The sequence below is a fragment of the Paramisgurnus dabryanus genome, chromosome 23 (genome assembly GCF_030506205.2).
Source record: "Paramisgurnus dabryanus chromosome 23, PD_genome_1.1, whole genome shotgun sequence".
In the NCBI taxonomy this organism is placed as follows: Eukaryota; Metazoa; Chordata; class Actinopteri; order Cypriniformes; family Cobitidae; genus Paramisgurnus; species Paramisgurnus dabryanus.
Window position 1 is genome coordinate 30,277,064 of NC_133359.1, and position 23,857 is coordinate 30,300,920.

A 23,857-nucleotide genomic window follows, 5' to 3' on the forward strand; every position below is an offset into this window, starting at 1 on the left:
CTTTATCAAATGCAATGATCGCTAACCTGAAGAGGAGATTTGGGAAGATGCTGTTTCGTAAGTCTCTTTGCCAGATCACCTGTGGTAAGTTTGTAAAACATATATTAAAAATAGGATTAGAACATCTCCTAATCAAAAGTTTTTGATCAGGTCAGGATGTCTGCTAACAAGATGCCTTGCTGGTCTGGGCGAGTTTAAAGGCTTACACAGACAATCCAGAAGTTCTGAAGTCCATCTTCGATTTCATTGGTAAGGGACTACACAAAAGGCTGTTTGACCCAAACATAAAGCAACCTGTCAGTGTTTGCTTTGTTAAGCATCTCATTTGGGGATGTTGAAAATATAAAGTTAATATCACTTAAGCGTTCAGTATTGGATTCATTTGTAACCACATCGATCAGAAGCACCATTCACTACCATAGTATTCTTTTATCCTACTATGTAAGTCAATGGTGCTTCTGGTCAGTTTGGTTGCAGACATTCCTTAAAAAATCTTTGTGTTCATCAGGACGATTTAAGGTGTAGAAACATCTCTGCAACCTCAGTTGTTGCAAAGGGTCTGATTATGTATAATGTAAATATGATATGTTTTCTTTTTTCATACATTTGCAAAAGTTTCTAAAATCCTGTTGTTACTTTGTAAAAATATCTAAACAATTACAGTATCATGCAACAACATAAAATTGAAAGTGAAAGGTGTATGATTTCTGAATGCACTGTAGATTATATTAATTGAACCTCATTGTCATCTTCGTAAACACAACAGCTTTGTTCTTTCATCAGATGGCTATGCAATGTTTCAAGTCAGACTATCAAAGAAAACGCATCTTGCCCTGATGTGCAATAACAAGATTTTTTTGTACATGGGCTAAAATGCAGCATTTTTTGAAAATTAAATATCTTGTTTTTTTCCCTCCTTAGATGCTGTCATCGTATTAAGTACAGCATGAGCCAGAATAGATGGGGGGTGGTGGCCATAAGAAGACTGTCAACTAAACCAACAACAAAATTCATATTTGCAGTTTTTCTATTCAGATTAATAAAATGACTTTTAAACATGATTTTGTTTCATATTTTATGACTTTATTATATATTTAGAAAATTCCACTTATGCACTACTAACTGGAAACCTAACTGTTTGAAAGAATGTGTTTTATCCATAAAAAAATATTTTAACAGCTGCTTTCATGTTTATTTGGAAAGGGTAGGCACCTGCCATCTTATTTGTCCACATTTAAACTTTACCTTCCTTAAGTGTTTAGTTTTATGAATGGGGTTGTACTGTAAGTTATGCATAGCAAGTTGCATTCATATGATAATTGCACTAAAAATGACACGTTTACAGTAAATAATTTAGTGAGTATTGCAGTGTAAAGTAAAAATCTATATTTAGTGTTAAAAACAACAAGGAAATAGAAGGTTGAAATTGCGTCATGATATCAACCATAATTCACCTATGTTGAAAGTGTGACGTTGAAACAACGTCGTGATTTCAACGTTGAAATTTTTTGCAAAACCGAAAGGTAATCCAACGTTGATTCAACGTTGGTACCTGACGTTGATTCAACGTTGAATCAACGTTGAAATGCCGACTGGGAGGAGAAAGACCTTACATCTCCCTCTTCTAATACAGTTAACAACGATTTACAATATTTGTTTTCGATTTCACTTACATCTTCCAAAATCAGACATTCAAAGCATTATGTGGACATGTATCTTTTGTTTCTATGACAAGTATTCGTTAAGTTACAGTTAATTTTTCTGACGTGTTTCTGAAAGGACTTCACTGAGGGAGAGAGAACAAAACGCGCATCATGTTTATTTTCTTAATTTTGCGAAAAGCACAACATTCTGTTTTTATTGGGAGTGGACAGAAAAAAACTAGACACTTTGGGGCGGTTTCCCGGACAGGGATTAGACTAGTCCTAGACTTAAACACTTTTGAGAGCTCTCCAAACTGAAAACAACTTGCACTGACATATCTTAAAATACATCAGTACCCTTTGTTTTACCTCAAAATGCACAAAGGTAATGTTTTTAGTAAGGCATGTTTGTTAAAACTAGTTATATTTGCTAATTAAACTAAGACGTAGTCCTGGATTAAACTAATCCTTGTCCGGGAAACCGCCCCTTTAACGTTTTAAATGATGTACACTAGTCAACATTTGAAGTGGACCAAAACATTTTATAAAATTTGTCTTAAAACCAAAATGTGTTTTTTTCACAATTCATGCATAACATGTCAGTCTGTTATTAGTAAATGTTGCCATTAATGAAATGTAATCCTTCATAGCTTTTGATAGTCTCCAGTCATGATTGTTTGTCATTAGGTACAAATTGAACTGTCACAGGGGTCCGTAATTAGGGACTGGTGATTATTTAAGGCTCTGTAAGCTTCACATAAGGTCAGAAAGCATTAAAAATGCCACGTTTAGTGAGATTGCAGGACTCTGACCTGAAAAGGGCCATTGGGATGCTGCAAGGAGGAATGACTCAGCGTGAAGTGGAGGAATCTCCAGGAATCCGTGTGGAGTTTAGAAAAGCATTGCTGGAGGAATGGCAAGCCATACCTTAACAGCCATCCCTTAACAGAATATCCAAAACCTCATGTCAGCCATGCACAGGCGATGTGAGGCTGTGATCAATGTCAGAGGTTGTAACACTGCCTATTGACTGGTTGTCCTAATGCATAACTTTTGTTGTTTCTTGTTCATACCTTATTTGTCGAATTTTTTAAACCATGCAATTCATGTTTGTTTTACAAAACATGCTCAGATTTTTTGTATGCTGTAACATGAGTAATAACATCTTGTTTTGTTGAACTGAAAAAGCATTATTTCCTGTTTTGAGTCTTGCTCTCACTACAGTACAGTACAGTACAGTATCCAGTGCATCACCATTATGACTATAGTGCTGGCTTCTTGAGGCACTCCAAAGGCACCACTGCTGCACTGCAGGCAATAATGTTTAAGATGCATTTCTAGTCCAGTGTGATTTCAGTTTAATCACAGACTTTTGGTACACTGTTGTCTTCACGAATGTGTGAAGAGCCACTTCACACCTTGTGATAAACAATCCTGTCTGGGCACCATTAAAAGTGATGAGGTGTAAAATTCCATTGATGATAACATTGATTACAGAGAGACGCAAGAGAGAGAGAAGCAAGAGAGAGAGACGCAAGAGAGAGAGACGCAAGAGAGTGGCAACACTGTTGTCGGAGCTCCGTCGAGATCATCATCTAAATCCTATTTTTCTACTATCTTGTTCCTATCTATATAATATAACTCACTAGTTCATCTTAGGAATACCTTACCGTGACGATTATTCAACAGTATCAGTAACTGAAACGATTTATCACTGGTAAACACCCAGTATTAGCATATAGCCCGTTAGCGTAAACAAACGGGGAAACGCTGCTCCGTGCATTGGAGCTCCGTCGAGTTCATCATCTAAATCCTATTTTCTTACTATCTCGTTCCTATCTATATAATATAACGTACAAATTTATCTTAGGAATACTTTACCGTGACGATTATTGAACAGTATTAATAAGTAAAACGATCTATCACTAGTAAACACCTAGTGTTAGCATATAGCCCGCTAGCACTCGCTCACTGTCTGTTTTCTGTAAATCTGCCTTCCTTTTCGATCTAATGGCGGACACATCCGATTTATGTTTTTCAGACCTTTCCTCACCAGAGCGGGAAGCTGTGGAGGAGTTGTTCCCCGGCATTCGCACCAGACGGTACAGCTTGCCACACATCACCCTGGCTCCAGGCACCCGGAGACGACCAAGGCATGCAACGAGCGAGCACCCATCTCGATGCAGCTTCACGGACCGCGTTCGGGCGAACGGAGACGCTATCGCACAGCATAAAACGGTAAGACTCCGCTTGTCATTGTAACCTGCACTACTTGCCACATGTACAGTTTAGCTTCTTCCGTCAGCACAGAGGGGTTTACATGTGTTAAATGTATTGAAGTAGTAAGGCTAACGGAGAAGGTTGCAGAACTAGAAGCGCACATCCGAACGCTCGTTGAGGACAGTAAAACCGCTAATGTTTCAAACACTGTTTCGGGTGCGCCTACGGTAACGCGTAGTACACATAGCTCGGTTTCGGCAACTGAGTTAACACGGCCGACTAACTGGGTGACTATCAGGCGGCGTAGTCATATTCGATGCCCATCGAAGTCCCCCCTAGTAATTTCTAACAGATTCGACATCCTAAGCAATACACCGGCTGAGACATCTGTTAAAGGTGCCCTTGTTATTGGAGACTCGATACTAAAGAACGTGAACATTGAGGCACCAGCCACCATAGTTGACTGTATACCGGGAGCCAGATCGTCAGACATTAGATCCAAACTTAAAATGCTGGCTAATGCTAAGCGTAAGTTTTCAAAAATTGTTATTCATGCCGGCGCAAATGACACCAGACTCCGCCAGTCGGAGATCACCAAAGATACTATTAAAGAGGTGTGTGAAATTGCAAAAACAATGTCAGATAATGTAATATGCTCTGGTCCCCTCCCCGCCTACCGGGGTGATGAAACTTATAGCAGATTAGTGTCTCTTCACCACTGGATGTCAAAATGGTGCCCTCAGCATAACGTAGGGTTTATAGACAATTGGAAGCACTTCAGGGGGAGACCTGACCTGCTAAAGAGAGATGGCCTTCATCCGTCATCGGAAGGAAATGCTATACTCTCTAGAAATCTGACCAATACTCTTAATTCTAATACAGTCTGACTACCCAGGGCCCAGGTCAGGAAACAGATAGATCGGCCTACCCGTCCATCTGTTAGCTGCTCTGACATGTCAAGATCACATATATCGCAGAACTTAGAGTCTATCTTACCAGAGTATCAACACATTTCAACTGTGTGCGTTCCTCGAACAAACGAATACAGAGCACCGTTTACCTCGTCTCGTACAAATCTTACTAACATAAAATTAGAAAACAATACGTTTACAGATGAACCTCGAATGTTAAAATTCGTCCTTCTTAACATTAGATCGCTTACCAATAAGGAACCCATTGTCAATGAAATAATTACTGACCAAAACTTAGATGCACTCTCTTTAACAGAAACCTGGCTTAAAGCAGATGATTACATTAGTTTAAACGAATCCACCCCACAAGACTACTATTACAAACATGAACCGCGATTAAAGGGGAGAGGGGGTGGTGTAGCTACAATATACATCAACATTTTTAAAGTTAACCAAAAATCTGAACTAAAATTTAATTCATTTGAAATAATGCTATTAAATATGGAAATAACTGACCGTAACCATAAACAGCTCTCTTTTGTCCTTGCTACAATCTATAGACCTCCGGGCCATCATGCAGATTTTCTTAAAGAAATATCAAATTTCCTGTCTGACCTCGTAGTCACTGTAGATAAAGCTCTTATCGTTGGTGACTTTAATATACACGTTGATAACCCAACAGATACATTAGGATTAGCGTTTATAGATATTCTAAATTCTCTCGATATTAGACAAAACGTGACAGGGCCCACGCATACTCGTAGGCACACATTAGACTTAATTCTGTCACTCGGGCTCAATATTAATGAAATCGAGATATCACCTCAGAGCGGTGCAGTTTCAGACCATTGCCTTGTCTCATACACGGTACTTCTAGATAGGATCACTCGATCCACAATATGCTACCGACTAGCCAGAACAATAATTTCCACCACTAAAGATAACTTTATTAGCACTCTTCCAGACCTGTCCCAAATGAAACATGTAGCAGATAATCCTGAAGATCTAGATATTGTAATAGAAAACCTGAACAGTATTTGTTCTAACACATTGGATGCCGTAGCTCCAATTCGAAAAAAGAGAATCAAAGAAAAAACGCCAGCTCCATGGTATGACCATCATACCGCATCCCTTAAAAAGGCTGCTAGAAAAATGGAAAGAAACTATAGAAACTAAAGAAACAAAGTTAGAGGTATGGTGTGCAGCATGGAAAGAGAGTGTTAAACACTACAGACAGGCTATAAAAATTGCCAGATCTACGTATCTCAGCAATCTTATTAAAGAAAATCATAATAACCCTCGCTTCCTCTTTAGCACAGTTGCGAAACTGACTAGAAATAAAGAACAAACAGAACCCACTAATAAACTCCCACACAATAGTAACGACTTCATGAACTTCTTTACTAAGAAAATTATGATTATTAGGGAAAACATTGTAGGTACCCAAGCAGCCACCACTCTACCCAGTATTATATTTAACGCTAGCTTACCATACGAGCATGTTGAATCATTTAAACCTACTACAATAGAAGAGCTATCTAAATTAGTAGCGTCATCCAAATCATCATCCTGTATATTGGACCCTGTTCCCACAAAATTACTCAAAGAGGTATTCCCTGTAGTGTCTAACCCAGTACTAAATGTATTTAACTCATCACTAGAATTAGGCTACGTTCCAACAGCTTTCAAACTAGCAGTTATTAGACCGCTCATTAAAAAACCAAACCTTGACCAGGGAGATCTAAATAACTTTAGACCAATCTCAAATCTCCCTTTTCTTTCCAAAATATTAGAAAAAGTAGTGGCAAGCCAGCTACGTACAGTCTTAGCAAATAATAGTACATATGAAAAGTTCCAATCACAGACCTGCAAACTTCTCAGAGTAAAAAAGGTGACAGTGTCGCACGCACGGGGGGGGGGGGGGGGAGTATGGGGTTGTTAGGGTTACCCCTGCTCTATATTTGTGATTTTTATATGATTCTGAGCGTGACTTAACAAAAATCAGCATACTTTAATCAAAAAAACAATGTTAAAACATCCTTGAAGCTTAAAGAGAATGACACATTTAATATTTTACAAATGTTTTTATTTACAACTCACGGAAACGCCTGGGGGTGTTGTGAAGCATGACACTGAAATAAAAAACAACAAGAGACAGACAGAAATGAAAAAAATATATTTTGCTGATGTTCGTGAAAGCTTCGTGCGACAGAGCCACTTTGTCCTCAGCCGGCGTCTGTGCAAGGTTGACGATGACGGGCCATTGTGAATGGCAGTGAGTGCTCCACCAAAGTGCCCAGAACCATTGCCTGAAAGTAAATTAAAATCATTAAAATATAACCTTGCAAACTATCATACATAGGACTAATATGATAAAACAACGTGTCTCCATACTGTATGGCTGATATGCAGTTAATATCAAAATACATTTCTGTTCAATAATTATAATAATAATGCATTTTATATGTAGGGCTCCTTACATTGAATAAACAATCTGAAAGTGCAAGTGTTCATAATGTAAATTCAACTAACAATACAATGTAAAGATTTCATTGACAGACTTCAAAATGTAGCCCTTTATTATACAGAAATTGGCTGTTGGTGTATTATCCTAGGACAACACGCTCGCCAGATTGTTTTATCTAAACAGCCCTATGTTGTTAAAAATTACTGTTTACCAGGTATACAGCCACCAGGAATGTATGGGGCTAGGCTAAATCCTAAAACATTCACAACGCGATGTAGAAAGATTAAGTGCATGAATTGAAAAAAGATAGGTATGTATTAATTAGTCTAAGTTGAGGTAAAAACATAGGAAAATATTGAAAAAGGGTGGGTTTTCCTTTAACATTACTCTCGCATCAGCTGTTGTGTAAACAGTCACATTTACCCACATCACGAATGACTGCCTGCGCAAGCGCGCACCACAGCCACCATAATGAATAAGTTACTCAGGGTAACGTTAGCTCAGAATTCGATTAGTAGCCGTATATCTCGGAACTCCGGGCAGAACACCCGGGTAACGATAGGCCTAGCTAACAATCGTCCTGCTAAGTTAGCTAACATTAGTCATTTTGCTCGAAGCATAGGCAAACTTTATGCAAGGTCTACGTTTGTGCATTACTCGGCGTTGACTCGTTCCTAAAAATACAATATAAGCGGTAGCTAACGCTAATTAAATCAAGCAAACAAATAGTTGTCGTTTTTGGTCCAAAAAAGTTGACTTACCTCAAATAAGATGGTTCCTTCACGTTAAAAGTGTCCATCAGACTCGCGCGGTAGCCAGGTTTGTCTTATCCAAAGGGCCGCGCTGTCTTCAAGATTCTGAAGGAAGTGCTAAGATTCCGATTGGCCCAGAGGAAAGCATGCTAAGATTCCGATTGGCCCAGAGAAACGTCAAGTATAAGAATTATCCAATAATGTTTGGCAATTCTAGCCCGCATGGCATTCAGATAAAGGGCAGCCTTCCGACCCCCCCCCCCCAAAAACCTCAAAAAAAAAACTCTCCGGTTCTATGCGATTCACATGAATGACCCAACTGACCAAGAAAACGGCGATTGTCGCCGAAAAGCGACAAGTTTGCAGGTCTGCAATCAGGATTCAGGCCCCACCATAGCACAGAGACAGCGCTGCTTAGAGTTACAAATGACCTTCTCCTAACATCCGATCGTGGCGAAATATCACTCCTTATATTATTAGACCTTAGTGCAGCCTTTGACACAATAGATCACACAATCTTACTTAATAGGCTAGAAAACTATGTTGGCATCAGTGGTCAAGCGCTAGCCTGGTTCAGATTGTATCTAACCAATCGCTATTACTTTGTTTATGTAAATGAGGAGGAGTCACATCACTCCCTGGTTAAATACAAATTCCACTGTCACAGGTGTGCAGTTGTTTTGCACCAAATATACCTTCATACATTACAATGGGTTCCAGTGTAAGAGCGAGCTTTACTTCCTGCTTTGTTCAAAACAAATGCATCCTAATGACGAAAGTACACCCGGCCTCGGATCGATAAAAGTAGAGTGTAAGTGCAAACTGAACCGTTTTAAGAACTCGTTTGTGCCCGTATCTATTAGACTGCTGAATATGGAGAAGTGACATTTGTTTTTTTTTTGTTTTTTTATGATGTTGTATAGACACGGATGCCTGCTGTATGCAGAGTGTGGTTAGAATCTTTTTTTAATGTATTGTGTGTATCAGGTGATGTAAGAATGTTGATTTGAGTCTACTCCAAATTTCCCTACTAGGGACAATAAAGTATATTTCATTATTTCATTTCATTTCAAGTGCGTGCTTCTAGGGGAGTAGGGGGGGGGGGGGGGCAATCACGCTAGGGCATGGTTTGGTTTGGAAAGTGTGAGTGCACCTATTCTTTAGTACACCATATACCAAAACATATAGAATACTTTTATGATGATGTTCTTTTTAAAAACTCAGATAAAAGTCTTTCTGTATTCCTTGGAAAACAGTAATGAGGGTTTTTATAAACCAAGGCTAATTAAATGATGAAGCACATTTTGGTTGAACAGTCTCTTTAACCACTGGCAGTGCTGAATGTTTTGAGTTCTGTGTTTTCACCTGGTGAACAGGAAACGTGACGGCCACTCCACTTGCCAGTCTTCAGACAGGTTCTGCGTGCACTTCCAGAGTGCTTGTAGTATTGTGACATGCATTCATACTCAATGTGTGTGTAGAGATGGTGAAACCCATGTGGAAGTGCGGGTAGGCTGAGAGGGATGCGTGTTGGCCGTATATCATTCAGTAAATTGGTCATCCCAATTGAGGAGTAAAACTTGTGTACAGCTGTTTTCCTGAGAAACAGAAAGAACAGGGGATTCATATTAGACAAAGTAAAGAAATCAAATCAAATATTCAAAACATGTATTACTTAAAATAGTGCAGTTGTTTATACCTTGCTTGGAACTGTGGTGGCAGAACTCTCTGTTTGACCAGTACAGATACCTTGGGTTCTCGACAGGCTGTAAGTGAAAATATCCACAATAAATAGCATAGCTACTGATTTAGCTTTGAATTTATCAGTCCAATATTTTGAAGATTTTATACTAAAAAAACACATTTCATATTGGATTAGTGGTTTTGGTAATACGAATATGTAATAATAATAATAAGTCACGCCGGTCACAAAGATATATTATAAAATAAACAGTATCAGAGAGTTCAATTAATTCTAAATTCTAAATGATTTTGTTCTTGGGAACTTTAATGTTCTGTACAAAAGCTTTTTAACTTTTGAATTACCTCTACTGAATTTAAAAGAATACTTTACCCAATCTCCACTGTCCTCCAACTGGTGAGAGAAGACAGCTGGTTTTTGCATAGATGGTTGGGTTTACCAAGAAGTATCGGTACCATCGCACTGTATGGGAGCTCTTGCAAACTAAGACTCCCCTTGAAATCTCTTGAGGAGGAGTTCAAGGTAATGCGAGTGAGAGAAGTGCTACAGTACAGTGAATCCTCAGTCCCAAAGGTTACTGGAGCAAGAGTGGCAGTGAGAACAGGAAGAAAGTGCAGAGAAGAGGCTGCAATAGAAGAGGCTGATGTGTGGCTGCACCACAAAGTGTTGGTGGGAGCAGTTGCCAAAGAAAGATCTGGCCTTGGAAAGCCTTGAAGTCCCACATTTAGAGATGAAGAGACAACAGCTTATTCAGGATAAAGTCAGGGCAGTCGTGGAAGGGGAGAGGATGAGTAAAGCAGTAGCAAAGAGACAGCCAGGCCCCTGGATCAAATGAGACCAGGTATGTGAATGAAAGATCACCTAGAATGAACCATGGTGAATGGATTTACAGGGTATTAGATTCCTTATTAAGACTGTCTATGACGTCCTTCCGAGTGTTGATGAACAACCGGGGTGCCCCTCTGTGAGAGAATTGGAACACTTGAACATATCCTGAGTTCTCGCATGATGAGGTTCTTAGGACAATTGCAACCATCTGCAACACTCTAAGCATCTGCCGAAGATCAGGGCTTAGTAGGAATCAGAGCATATGAGTGAAGCAGATCGGTGTGACGCTCCGCTAAATATTCGCTCTACTGTTCAAGTGCTCCACTCAGTCACTCACCGCCCAAGCAAGCGCTCCGTTAACTTTCCGCTCACGCTCGCAAAAAAACAAATTCCCGCTCAGATCCCGCTCCGACATAAAAAAATGTTAGTAAGCATAATTGTTTTCTGTACTGACGTTCTTGGATAATTGCATTTAATTAAAGTATTAGCTGATAAATCGCAGTTATGTACAGTTGTGTGTTGGCTATTAGACCTAGTTTAACTGATACGGAGCTCCGGATATAATTCAAATTAACAATTTGTTTCCACGACATCCACATGTTTTACTAATTCACAATTTTAAGTAATAATACATGTAATAAGTAATTACGAAATATTATTATAATTCATTCCCCTTATGAGAAAAAGATTAACAAACTATACTATTATATAAATATATTATTTGAAAAAACTAAAATAAATTGAAGAACAATTTCTTAACAAAAAGGTTTTTTAAGTGCAAATTTACAGTGCATTGGTAAATTCAGAACACAGCTGTGTCTTAAAGAAATTAAAATTAGACAGTATTTATGAACCTGTAAATGTACAAAACGAATGCAATACAGAAGGCCATGAGTATTTATTTATGGCATTTTCAATAGTATATTAGTAGATAAATTAACGTGTATCTATATAGTATAAAAAACGAATAAATCATTATTTTGGCTAAATTAATCTGGATAGATCATTTTAAGTCAGACTGATTTGTCATCATTTCAGAACAAGTTTAAATGCTATCTATAACAACTTACATTTTATCCCGAGTGTTACTTGGTCGAAAATATGTAGAAATATTCTATGCGAGAACAAATTACGGAACAAACATTTTTAGCTCACACGGACCGAACGAAAAGCCGTTTATTAAGCGGACTCTCTGTAAAATAGAGGACGTGCTGAATCAGTCGAGTCGGCAGATTATCCTCAATGTTTATAATGTTCCACGCAGATACTGTTGATGAAAAAATTTAATATCTAAATGTCCAGGTAAGAGTCAAGTTTTGGGTCAGTTAATAACTAAAGGCACCGGCGTTTTTGGCTGCAGCTTCCTCATCCACGGAGCGGACGCTGTAGATACACAAAGAACTAAAGGTTTTTATTTTAAGTGGTTTTAATGCTGGTAAGCAATCAGTTATATTATGGCGCTTTGTATTTGTGTTGATCAGTTAGATTAAAGTAATTTTAATCTTTAAAACTGCATCTAGATGAAGACAACGCTACAGTTATTCTGTCATCTTAGTTTCATTTCTTTCATTTATATATAAGGCTGGCGAATTCATTAAAACAATATTTGAACTCCATAACTTATTGCTAGCCGTTTTTACAGATTCTCGAACTAGCAAATTACCAAAGGGCATTCTGGGATGAGCGAGCGGTGCTGAGCGTATTGAGCGAGCGGAGCGGAATTTTCGGAAATGCGCTCTGCGCTCTGATGGAAATATTACCACACCGTTCAAAGCTCCGCTCCCGCTTCACACCGATCACATGCTCTGGTAGGAATGCTGTTCAACTAGAGAACACCAGGGGGCTCCGCTTTACTGCACAGGATTGAAAGATGGAAGTAGACCTGGGAAAGCAGCTGTGGTTTCCTTCCCATATCACAGAGTTGCAGAGCATGTGAGCGGAGCGGAGAGTGTGCGAGGAGCGGCGCGTGAGAAATATAGTCAGAGCGCAGAACGGGTTTTTATCCAAAGATTGGATTGATCACTCTGTCTCGCTCCGGTTCCGCTCTGGTACCGCTCACACCACGAGTCTAGTGCATGCACAAAAATATAGGCTGCATGGCGGAGGCAACGCAGAGTGGGTTTGCTGCAGGTTGATTTGCTTATTCATGTCAGGTGCGGTCCAACCACACCGCAACCCCAGGCCCCGTGAAGCATTGAAGCAGATTTTTGTCCGCAGCAGTCACACAACAAACCAGCTCACGTCTGCCATGCAGACAGTGTGTCCCAGGTGTAAGGCTTTGGTTGAACATGGCAGGTGTTAGGCATGCAAAGGATTTATATTGAAATTAAATTGTAGGTGAGCGGGGAGCGGAATTGATGAAGCGGTCTGGTCCAACTTTGAGCAGTGAAGCGGGGTTAGCGAACACCCACATGAGTGGGGATTGGAATTTATCACCGCTCAGCTCCTCTCACATGTTCTGCTCAGTAGCCTGATATTGTGCTGTGGTCAGACTCATCAAAGAACATTCTGATTCTTAAGGTTATGGTACCTTGGGAAGAGCAAATAGAGGAAGCTTATTATCGGAAAAAGCAAAGTATGAAGATCCTGACTGCCAGAGAAGAGGTTGGAGAGCTAAGTGTTGGCCTGTGGAGGTTGGTTGTCAGGACTTTGCCGACCTGTTGTTGTGCAGGGCATACTTGGCACTTGAAGTAACAGGAGAGGAGAAGGAGAGTGATCCCTTCCACCACAGACACAGCCTAGAAAGCGTCTAGATAGATTTGGCTAAAAGGGGCAGATCCATGAGTTGCTGCTAGGGCACATGCAGTGTCTGATAAACCCTGGTAGGGTGGCTGGGGCGAGAGTGTATAATATTTAAAAGACCAAAAACACCCTGAGACTGTTGGAAAATCACTGATGATCACATATAATCATAAAGATGTTTCTTTAAAAATAAAATTTTTAAGTTTATTCTGAGATGTAGAGATTAGTTTTTGTAACATTGGGTCAGCCTTTCTCCTAGACACTCACATGAACATGTACAGCGTAGTTAGAAATATAAATGTTTGTTTCACTTCGTTTCGGGAAGATAATTGTATAATTTATAAATATTTTATTTTTTTGATGGGTAAATAAGCTTTTTGGAGCATTAAAAATTCCAACGAAGCTAAAAAAACACAGGATATTATTTATTATAATTTTGATTGTGTTTGTCTGAAAGCAGATAGTCATATCAAGGATGGTTATGGGGTGAGATAAATATGTTCATTTTAATTTTTGGTTTAACTATTCTTTAAACTGCAGTTATGCATATAATTACACTGAATTAAGCTTTAACCTTTAAGACAGATGGGCTGGGTTCCAGTCCAGGTACCATTAGGCTGACACATCCTCCGTGCACTGCCGCTCAGAGCATAAGTGTGGTTGCAGAAAAACTTGAATGTTTCAGGAAGTTGGTCTGTAACCAACTCATAGTAACCATTATACAACGGTGCCAAAGGAGGACAATGTCCTCCTTTACCCTCTAAAAGAAAGACAAGAAAGAGCAAGTAGGTTAATCTGTGATGCTAGAGACCCTAGAAGTGTTTATTCACAACACAGTTGATTATCTTTGAGTACTGCATAAGTTACTTTTTCAAAAGAAGAGATATTGAACTTTAGATCTGCAGAATCTAACATTTTCAGTATAGCTCTATCACACACAAACATCTATTTTAATACCCTGTTTAAGGATCATATACTTATAATTTGAACCTTAATAGGATATACAAACTGTAAAGCATTAAGGATGGTAAGACATCACAAAGCTCACTGTATCATTTTAGCTAGACACTCATTTCTCCAACCATTCATCAATTCCCACATCCTTTTTGATGCCTATAAAAGCCATGTTGTTTCTAACAATCTTTGCAAAGTACTGTCTGTACCCTGTTACAGTTATTGACTTATTAAAGTCAATTACTGTTTTTAGGTGAAAAATACATATATTTACATATTTTTTGACAGATGTATATACAATACATTATGCAAATCTGTACAACAAATTCCTTGTGTGTGTGTGTGTGTGTGTGTGTGTGTGTGTGTGTGTGTGTGTGTGTGTGTGTGTGTGTGTGTGTGTGTGTGTGTGTGTGCACACGTGGTAAATAAACCTCATTCTGATTTTGTTGTTTACTATTGTTTCATGTTTTGCTTTATGTATGTATAATCGGTTTGCCTTGATTGCCTGTTTATTGGCCACTGCCCGCATTTTGACAATGTTTGTTTGTCTCACGATTTGAAATGGTCCCCTTTGTATCAAAATCATTAAACTTTAAGGATGAGACCCAAGTTTCTGTTATTATTCTGCCCTCTTGTTCTTGTTTTTTTTTCTTGAGGCAGGATTGTGACAGGCCCATGTTTTATGTGGTAGCACATGGCCTTTTATTTGGGCTGTTTGCTTCCTTGTCTCGTCTCCTGACCCCGCCCCCGGGGAGTCAACCTACTCAGAATCACTTGAACTAACTCAGATCAGCTGTTCTGTAACCGAAAACTCAGATTTTCCCATATCAGTGTAAGTCAACTCAGGGTTTTAAATCAGAGTTGGTTGAACCTCCTTGCTGAAACGGGCCCCTGGTAAGATTCACTATGTTTAACAAGTTTTATGGTTTTACGTTAATACAAGATTTATTTCTCTAACCAACCCAAAGCATTCAGAGTGTCTCTATGTTTGTTGTAAACATGTTCTGGAGAGGCAGCCATGTGGTGAACAGGCTCTGAAGCAGCGGCCATGTTGTGGCCGTCAGTGTGGAGCATGCAAGCTTCCATGACTGGCCTGGATCTATGGCCAGTGGAGCCTGACGCTTCCCCCCCCCCGAAAAAAAAATGTTTGAGAGAGATGTTCTCCTTCACTCCACAGTAAAAAAGAACCCACAAACAAAGCTTGGTCCAAAAATTGTTCTAGCAATCCTCAAGGACCATTGCCAATGAGGGGATCTTTCACTGGGGGACTAAATCTATAACAGAAGAAATCATTAGGTACACAGTCCAGGAGATCTGATAAAAGTTCAATGGATATAAATTCCTTACAAGCTTTTTGCATGCGGACAACCATTTGTAGTCCAGTATTTTGTAATGATGTTGACACAAGAGCAGTGATGGGTAGCTTTTTCAGTAATTAAACAAATTACTGTTTCCCACTGTTAATGTCGTTGCCATAACTGGCAATAAAATGCTGAGCAATACTATAATTGATCTCACTGAAGAGACTTTCATCTGAATAGGCTCTCTGCAAAGTTTTTTCTCTTGGGTGTGTGTGTGTGTGTTGGGGGTAGGACAATAAGCTGATGATGATTGGTATGTGCGAGTTACAGGGGGTGGGAGACAACCACATAACTGATGATAATTGGCTTAATTTCCATTGTTAACCAAGCACATGCACAAGCACTTGTTGTTCACACACAAGCACATGCACAGTCCGAGCAATCTTGCAAACTTGGTGACTTTGTCACTAGATTTAGCAACTTATTAGAGCCCTTTAAGCGGCTTTATTTAAAAAAAGCGACTATGACAAATCTAGCATCTTTTTCTGACATGGTTAGAGACTTTTGGAGACTGACGTGAAAGCATGTATTGTTCTCTCTTCTCAATGAGCAGCAGGGGCTGCTGCTGTGGGCAACATACCTATCCCAAAGCACTCACAGACATCTAGGGGTGGGACGGTTGTCATGACCACCGCACCACCGCGGTGGTGCAATGCCACCGCAGTGGTGAAGTGCCACCGGCGGTTGTGTGACGTCACATATCAGGTGAATGATTAAACAAAATAATAAGTAAAAATTGCAGTTTTTTTTACACGTGAAATAATAATAACAAAAGTTGTACAGTAATTTAAAGCCTAAGATACAAATTTATAGCATTGTTTTATGTTAATACACAAATCTCCGCTACATTACCATGTATGGCGTTTCCACTAAACTGGTGGATTTTAGCATAACTCAGCACGTTGGAGTTTAGCCATGTCACTGTGTTGTGCGTCTGCTTAAGTTTCTTGTGGTCTCCAGTGACAGTGATACATACACATCACGTTTGTCTTTTGTTGTGAAATAAAAATGTTACCAGGTTAAAGTCGCGCGCATCAGGAAACTTTATTTTCTTTCACCATTTAAACCACCCTAACCCCCCCATGGACCCCACCACCGCAACACCGGCGGTTGTTGTTGATGGTTCCACCGCGGTGGTAAAAATTTGCCACCGTCACAGCCCTACAGACATCCCAGTCCTCGTGCAGTCGCACACATCGGCAATATAAGAGAGATGGCAAGTATAACAAGCTCAAATGTAGTAGGCAAGAATGTTTATGTAATGTGCAACTTACGCCGGTTTCACACCACAATCGTGAGCAGTGCGTATGCCTAGCGTAAGCAGCGCGTGAGGAGAGCATTTGCTGCGTGTGGCCATTGTGCTTTCACACCGGCTGCGTTTGCAGCACATACTGTGCAGTTTAATAACAGTATAAAAATCTCAAGTTCACATTACTTTAACGTATCAACGTTAACCGGTCAAAGTTGTCGGTTAAAAAAAGGGATCTGTAAATTAGGCTATTATAGACAGTGGACTAAACCCTACTACAGTTAGTCATCTCTTTCTTTCCAAGATCATTTTGTGTGAAGTGAACAAATCCCTCACACTCAGTTTTTCATAACTGGTCTGTTTGTACTTTATAAACCAATAAAAAAACATTTGGCGCCAGGTCACTGCGTTTGGTTTCGCATGCTCACAAGGTTTGCGAAAAGTAAATGCTACAGGCTATTTTTTGATAAATTCCTTTATTCGAATAGTAAATAAAATACAGCAATAAAATAATTAAAATTAAAGTCTCTCCTGGTTGGGTTCCAAATTATTAACATTTATGTCTTTTAGACTAACAGTAAAGTGCAGAGTAAGTTTTGTTTCTGTTAATCCTCAGCCATGATTTTTACCACTTTATTAATTTTTGCTTTGTAGAAAGCATTTCTTTAAAGTGAATTTCGTTTTGTATAAATTGTAAATGTTTCATCAACCAAATGCATGTATTTAATAAATAAAAAGCAAATATAGCAGAGTATATAATTACCAGTCCGTGCATGAAGGCGCCGGCACGGCGCGTTCACTTGCATTGCATTGTTAATTAGAACGCACCTCGTCGTAAATAAATAAAACTCAGCGTAGGCCTATATGCCTCATACAAGCATTAAATATCTTTGCTGCATTTGTTCTAGAACAAACACAGTGCGAGACCTGCTTTGGCCGGTGCGTCTTTTACACATTCTGAAGGTGCCCGTTTAATCCATTGGTTTTATCGTGTTGCAGTCTATTAGGCAACATTCCGCATAAGATGGGTTTAGATTTGGAAATACATTACATCTATATTTCAGTGGTAACAGAAAAGGTGATGATGATCATCCTATGTCTTTATTATTACTACCCCAAACTAAAGCGCAGTCTCTTCTGAGCTGTCATTTTCTTAAATGAGCCGCGGCAATTTTCAAATGAGCTTCACAAACGCCTTTATTTTCAAGTTCAACGCGATCACCTAGTACCTAAACTATTTCGAAACTAAGCACGGCGCCGCGTTTGCGGGACTTATGTTTCGCGCTGTAGGGGATTTAAAAAGTGTTGTGAGGTCTGTGTGTGTGTGTGAGCCGGAGGCAGAGCGCAGAGAGATGCAAGTTGCGAAATTGCAGGCGCGGCTCGAAATGGTAGGTATGTGACATAAAAATATAAATACTAGAAAATTCATATATAATTATAACCATATGATAGATAATAAAAAGAACTTTAACATGGTTTTTAAATTATTAAAATCGGATAATTATTAAGAAAGTTATGGAATTTTTTATCTCGAAAATTAGGGGGCATTTTTGTACCCAATTAAAACGATAAAACTATGAAAAACTGTGACCTCTTCCGCTTGACCAAACACTTTAAAATATCATAACTTCCTCATTTCTTGGTCTATTTGCATAATTCAAACACCACATTGTAAGTAATTAAAAGCCCAACAAGATTAAGATGACATCTTTTTAAAAGATATATAAAAATGTTATTATTTTTGATTAACCACTAATTAATGAAACCCAGAGCATCAATCCACGCATATCTTTCCATATGAAATCAAAGCCCTCTCAAATAAAATTGCTGTATTTTTATATATTAAAGAAACATTTCATTGTTTCTTTAATATTTCTTAATTGACTAATAATGCTGGCGAGCAATTTAAATGGTCAGATATTATTAATACATTAATTGATGATTATGTTATTTATCATTCATAAATCAATAAATGCATGCATGTTGCATGCATGTATTTATTTATATGTTTGACAAAATTATGCCAATAATGTAATCTAGAGAGTCTAATCCTTCGTTCTGTATGATTACTTTGAAAAATACTGCACGGATTGATGAAAACGGAGAAGTTTTGGAAGCCAATATGATTGAATGGGCGATTCTGCTTTTGACAACAACGTCACTTGCGGATCTTAAAAAAGCACATGCGAATGTTACAATCAATCCCAAACTTCACCTAATTCAAGTTAAATGTATATTCTATCAAAAGTATTTGGTTTGAAACAAAAAAATACTCGCCTTCATAGTGGATTTCAATGCCAAACACGAGAGAAATTTTGCTTCGCTTATAACTTTCTTCTTACGACAGCTGTCTTGGAAATTCGAACGTGAGAATCAACGTGAGGAAGTAATTTATGTCACTAGTATATGGGCTTTAGAGGTATTCACAAAGCAAAGATATGACAGATTTCCTAAGTCACCAACGTGTCTGGCGCTGAATACCTGCTGGGAACACAGCCGTGGGAAGAAAGCGCTTGTGCGTATTACGTCATTTTGTCACATACCTAGAAATGGCTGTTATTTTAAATAGCATAGCATATTTTAAACTATCGGTTAACCGGTTTCAACCGGCTAATGAGGCTCGGTGGCCGGTCAAGAAAATTTTTCGTTTTCGCCATCCCTAGTTCACGTGCGCTCACCTCCTGTCTGTAAACAGCAAGAACAGCAAACTTTTCTGCTGAATTGACAACCTACACAGGAGCCACAAAACTAAAGGCATCTTTTATAACAACAACAGCAAAAACTGCCTGGATCAGCAAGAGCAAAAACCCAAATTAACATCGGTAACTTTACTGCTTTACCACGAGATGCAAACAGCTACAGGAGGCAAAGAGTCTGAAAGGGTCGCTGCACTGTTTATTTTGGTAAGGTAGGTACGCGATATGTTTGTATTGAGATGGATTCAGATATTCTACTTTGATGAAACATTGTGTTGCTTATGAAATTTGTGTTCTTTTACAGATTAGCATAACGATATAGTTACTAGGTCTACACAACCGAACGTGTGCTTAAACAAATTCTGATGTAAACCAGTTGTTTATGTTGGTTATTTTGGAAGTGTTATTCACTTTGTACTGCAAAGTTTTCTCACTGGTGAATGAGACATGAGACATGACCGTCTGATCTGTGCGTGTTCATGTGTTTTTAAAGAGGCGTGACTTTGGATGGCGATTTGACTTGAGGGTGGGATTTCATTGCTAGGCGGCTACCGTTAGCATTTTTCAAAATGTGTTACCCTACCTTTAAATCTGTTTCTTTGAAGTTTTACAATAAAATAAAATTTCACTCAGTGATTTACAGTAGTGATGGTCAACCCGGATCTTTTAAGGATTCGGGTTATTCTGAGTCACTCACTATGATCCGGGTTGTGCGAGTCACTTGAGTCACTTGGTCAAAATCTCCCAATTCCAATCGGTAAGTCATACTAATGCCAACCAAGCAACTCAGATCACGCATGCAGCTTTGAGTCTACGACTCCTCTGCTCGCAAAAAAGGGCTCATGTGACCTGAGGAACTTGTAAAAAACATGCATGTCCGTGGTAACATTATCAATAACATAATTGTAAAAGTTTGGTGTGTTTAGTTTCATTCCATAACGACAAATATATCAACACCACGTTTAGAAGATGTCAGGCTTTGTTGACTTGGAAGTGAGAGGAACGTGTCCTGTTTCAGATTGACTCAAAAAGATCCAGGATAGGCTTCGGTTAATGCAGCCACACAGTCACTCATCCGCACAAGAACATGATCTTGTGAGTGAGTCCCAGACAGAGCCGCCCGCTCCTGCACGGGTCCTGTGAGTGAACCACTCACGTCACTCTGAGGCTATGTTTACATTAATGCGTTTATCCTTTAAAACGCGTTACTTTTGCTACGTTTACGCCTTTCATCTACACTACATCACCGTTTTCAACCCTCATAAACGGATTCGTTCGCAAACGCTGAAGACCCTGTTTTAGTTTGAGAACTCAGACGTTGCTCTGAGTGTAAATGAACGTAGACGGAGTCTTATGTAAACGAACAGCTGATGTTAACCTGACAACGCATCATTTTCAAAGTAAAAATTATTTTATTCATGTAAATGTTGGTTTGCAACGGAGGTTTTGCCAAAAATAGTAAACATCTACCAACCAGCTATTATAAACGCTATATCGGATTGTTTTAACATGTATCCTTATAGATAATGTCTGTTTTATATTAATGTTTGAGTATTGTTGGGTTTAATGTGTTTGTTTTGTTTAAATTTAGTTAGCTTACGAAATATAGACTGTAATTTTAAACGCCATATAGGCGTTGTAAAGGCCAATATGAATGGAGAATTGTAATGGGTCAGACATTATTTTTGAGTTTAATTTAAGTTTTGTTTGCTACTTTAAAATGAATTTCGTTTCAGATAATTTGTCTCTTAATTTTAATCGATGTTTTGTTGATAAGTTTTGTGAATATAAATTAATAAAAACAATAAACTCAACGTCATTAATATATAATGCTCGTTTAGGCGCTTGCGCTTTTAGCTATTCTGTGTTGCTAGCGGAGGACGTGCACGGACCTCGCACACTTTTAAAAATTAATGCAATAAGCATTTCTGGTAGGCTAAAGCAATACTTCACCTCTTACTATGTTTGATTGAAGTTTGCATTTGCTAAAATTTATTTTTGCTTCAAGTTCGCTACTGTTTAGTACTGTTCACTTGAATGCTTTCTTTTTAAATCATAAAGACCTTTATGTTTAGTTCTAAAATCAAAATTAACCTATTAATCATATTAATATGTTGTAGGGGGGAGATAGAACAGTATAAGACTTTCCCAAACACATTTTTATAGGTTCAAAAATAGTGTCTGTTATAGTTGCCAGCAAAGGACCCAGGTATGACTTTTTGTCAATATCGCACACCCCTAGGCTGCGTAAACGCGCAAAGGTAAGCTATTATTAGAGTAATAAGTTATTTTACACTTTTATGCGCATGCCCAGTTACATGATTGGTCATGTTTCATGGGTTTATGGTGGTGTATAGTGTGGATGAAGATTCTTTTTAAAATGCCAGTATAAACGAGGATCGTTTTCATTTTAAAATGCCGTTTTAAAATGCAAATGCTCTAATGTAAACATGGCCTGAGTGACTCAGTCAACAAGAGGAGCCGTGTACGTCCATTGGTGGCGGATCTTTCCAGCAGCACTGCTGCAGCAGCAGTCTTGTTGTTGCAAGTTATTGAACCTATGGCAGCTTATGTACAGTTATTTGTTATAATTCTGTTGTAAACATTTGAAGAGCTTTGTGTTTGATACAATTTCTCATTTTTAATGCAAAATCTGAGAGGACTCAACTGACTCGGGTTAATGGTCACTAAGGACTCATGGTTCTCGAGTCAATTTAGGGATCGGGTTAAATGATCCGAGTTTCGAGTGACTCGCTCATCACTAATTGACAGCATGAAGCAGTCGATTGTGTTTCCCTTAAACAGTTTAAGCATAAGATTTAAATTTATAGATTTTGAAATTTTGCGTGCCCTGTAATGGAATAAGGATGCGAGTAGGGTTCGGTATTCGGATTCTTCAAGTAATACATTACAGTGGTGTGTTCTTAGTGATGCACCGAATCCAGATTTTTTGGGTTCGGCCGAATACCGAATCCACTGTTTAAGATTCGGCCGAACCCAAAAAATCTGGATTCGGTGCATCACTAAGAACACACCACTGTAATGTATTACTTGAAGAGCCACACAGATAAAAAAATAAAAATTACCTGTATTGCAGTGTATGATGTACAGTAGCTGTCCATCAATGTAAACGATGTGCAAAGTAGTTAAACCAAAAGGTCCATGATTAATAAAGTTATTGCTTCTTAAAGTAGGGAGTCGACTTTGAATCACTGAAACGAGTCGTCATATAGTTTGAATCTCCTGCCTGTTTCTATCTATGTAGATACGAACACTTTGCATAATAATCTCCACCTACAGTCTTGCCCGGGAGAAACAAAAACTTAATGTTGTTTTCACTACCAAAGAATGAAGATGTGAAGAATCATTGGTTAAAGTACCCACTTTATTTGGAACAACATGCGTCTCCTAACCACAACCTGTAAGTATGATTATTACATTATGTGTTTATTTTCCCTGAGTGTTCTAAAATGTCTAGTTTACTGTAATTTCTTATCAGTAAGCCGCGCTATCAATGAATGTTGCAGTTAAACTACTGTTTAGATGTGGCACAGTTAGCTTACATACTTGCTTAAATGTTTGTAAAAATGTTAGCGTCTGTCGTCGTTTTTATTGCTTGGATTAATGATGAATGATGTGTATTGATGCAGTGTTTAAACTACTGTAGTAAACACACCATCTCTGCTTCTTATCATTTCAAAACCCCCTACGCCATCTCATGATGGCAGGGTGATCGTAAACATTCCTTCAAGCATTTTTCAAATTATTGGCTAAACCAAAGGACAAATCTGCACATTTCCACCACAAAAATGGACTTAAAACCATCACCCATTGACTTCATGCTCGTTTTAAGACACTAGCATTCTGAATTAAATATTTTTTCTCATGAAACTGTTCAAATCATCACAGTTATTAACATATGAATGAATGCATGTTCGATATGGTAACATTTTGCTGTCATGTTTATACTTTTTACAATGCCAATGGTATTTTGGAAATGGTTTGGTAAGTGTAAAAAGCATAAATGAAATTCAAAAGACAAAGTTAAACTCTGAACGTTATGCAATGCAAATGAGTTCCTCACATTGAAGAGAGGTTAACCACCTTCTGTGGCCTTCCTCTGACATCAACAGCCAATCACGGTTCTGCATCAGGAAAGCGCCCAAATGCAAACTCCTCCTTGTCTAAAGTTATAAAAGTCCTTTTTTCCCAGACATTCCTCGCTCTGAGTCTCCCACCTGCGTGCTAGAGACATAAACAGAGTAACCTGGCTCTGAGTCTCACCCCTGAAAAGAGGAACATTAACAAAGTATTCCCAAAACAAAGTTTGTG

General features: G+C 38.7%; 1 protein-coding gene and 1 long non-coding RNA gene across 9 annotated transcripts in view; one reads left to right on the forward strand and one right to left on the reverse strand.

The window, feature by feature from the left end:
• Positions 1 to 23,857, reverse strand: part of pamr1b (peptidase domain containing associated with muscle regeneration 1b) — a 205,704-nt gene that overhangs the window by 34,019 nt on the left and 147,828 nt on the right. For 7 of the 8 annotated variants that reach the window (XM_065297994.2, XM_065297996.2, XM_065297995.2 and 4 more), the window contains 3 exons: positions 13,840 to 14,025; positions 9,693 to 9,759; positions 9,359 to 9,591 (listed from right to left, as the gene is read on the reverse strand). In XM_065297994.2, coding sequence (XP_065154066.2) covers positions 9,359 to 9,591; positions 9,693 to 9,759; positions 13,840 to 14,025 — 486 coding nt within the window. The remainder of the gene's footprint in view (positions 1 to 9,358; positions 9,592 to 9,692; positions 9,760 to 13,839; positions 14,026 to 23,857) is intronic. The other variant, XM_065297993.2, reaches the window with a different exon arrangement.
• On the forward strand, positions 27 to 1,599 carry LOC141281468 (uncharacterized). The gene is made up of 3 exons (XR_012335799.1): positions 27 to 84; positions 151 to 249; positions 922 to 1,599. It is a non-coding gene; the product is annotated as an uncharacterized lncRNA (long non-coding RNA).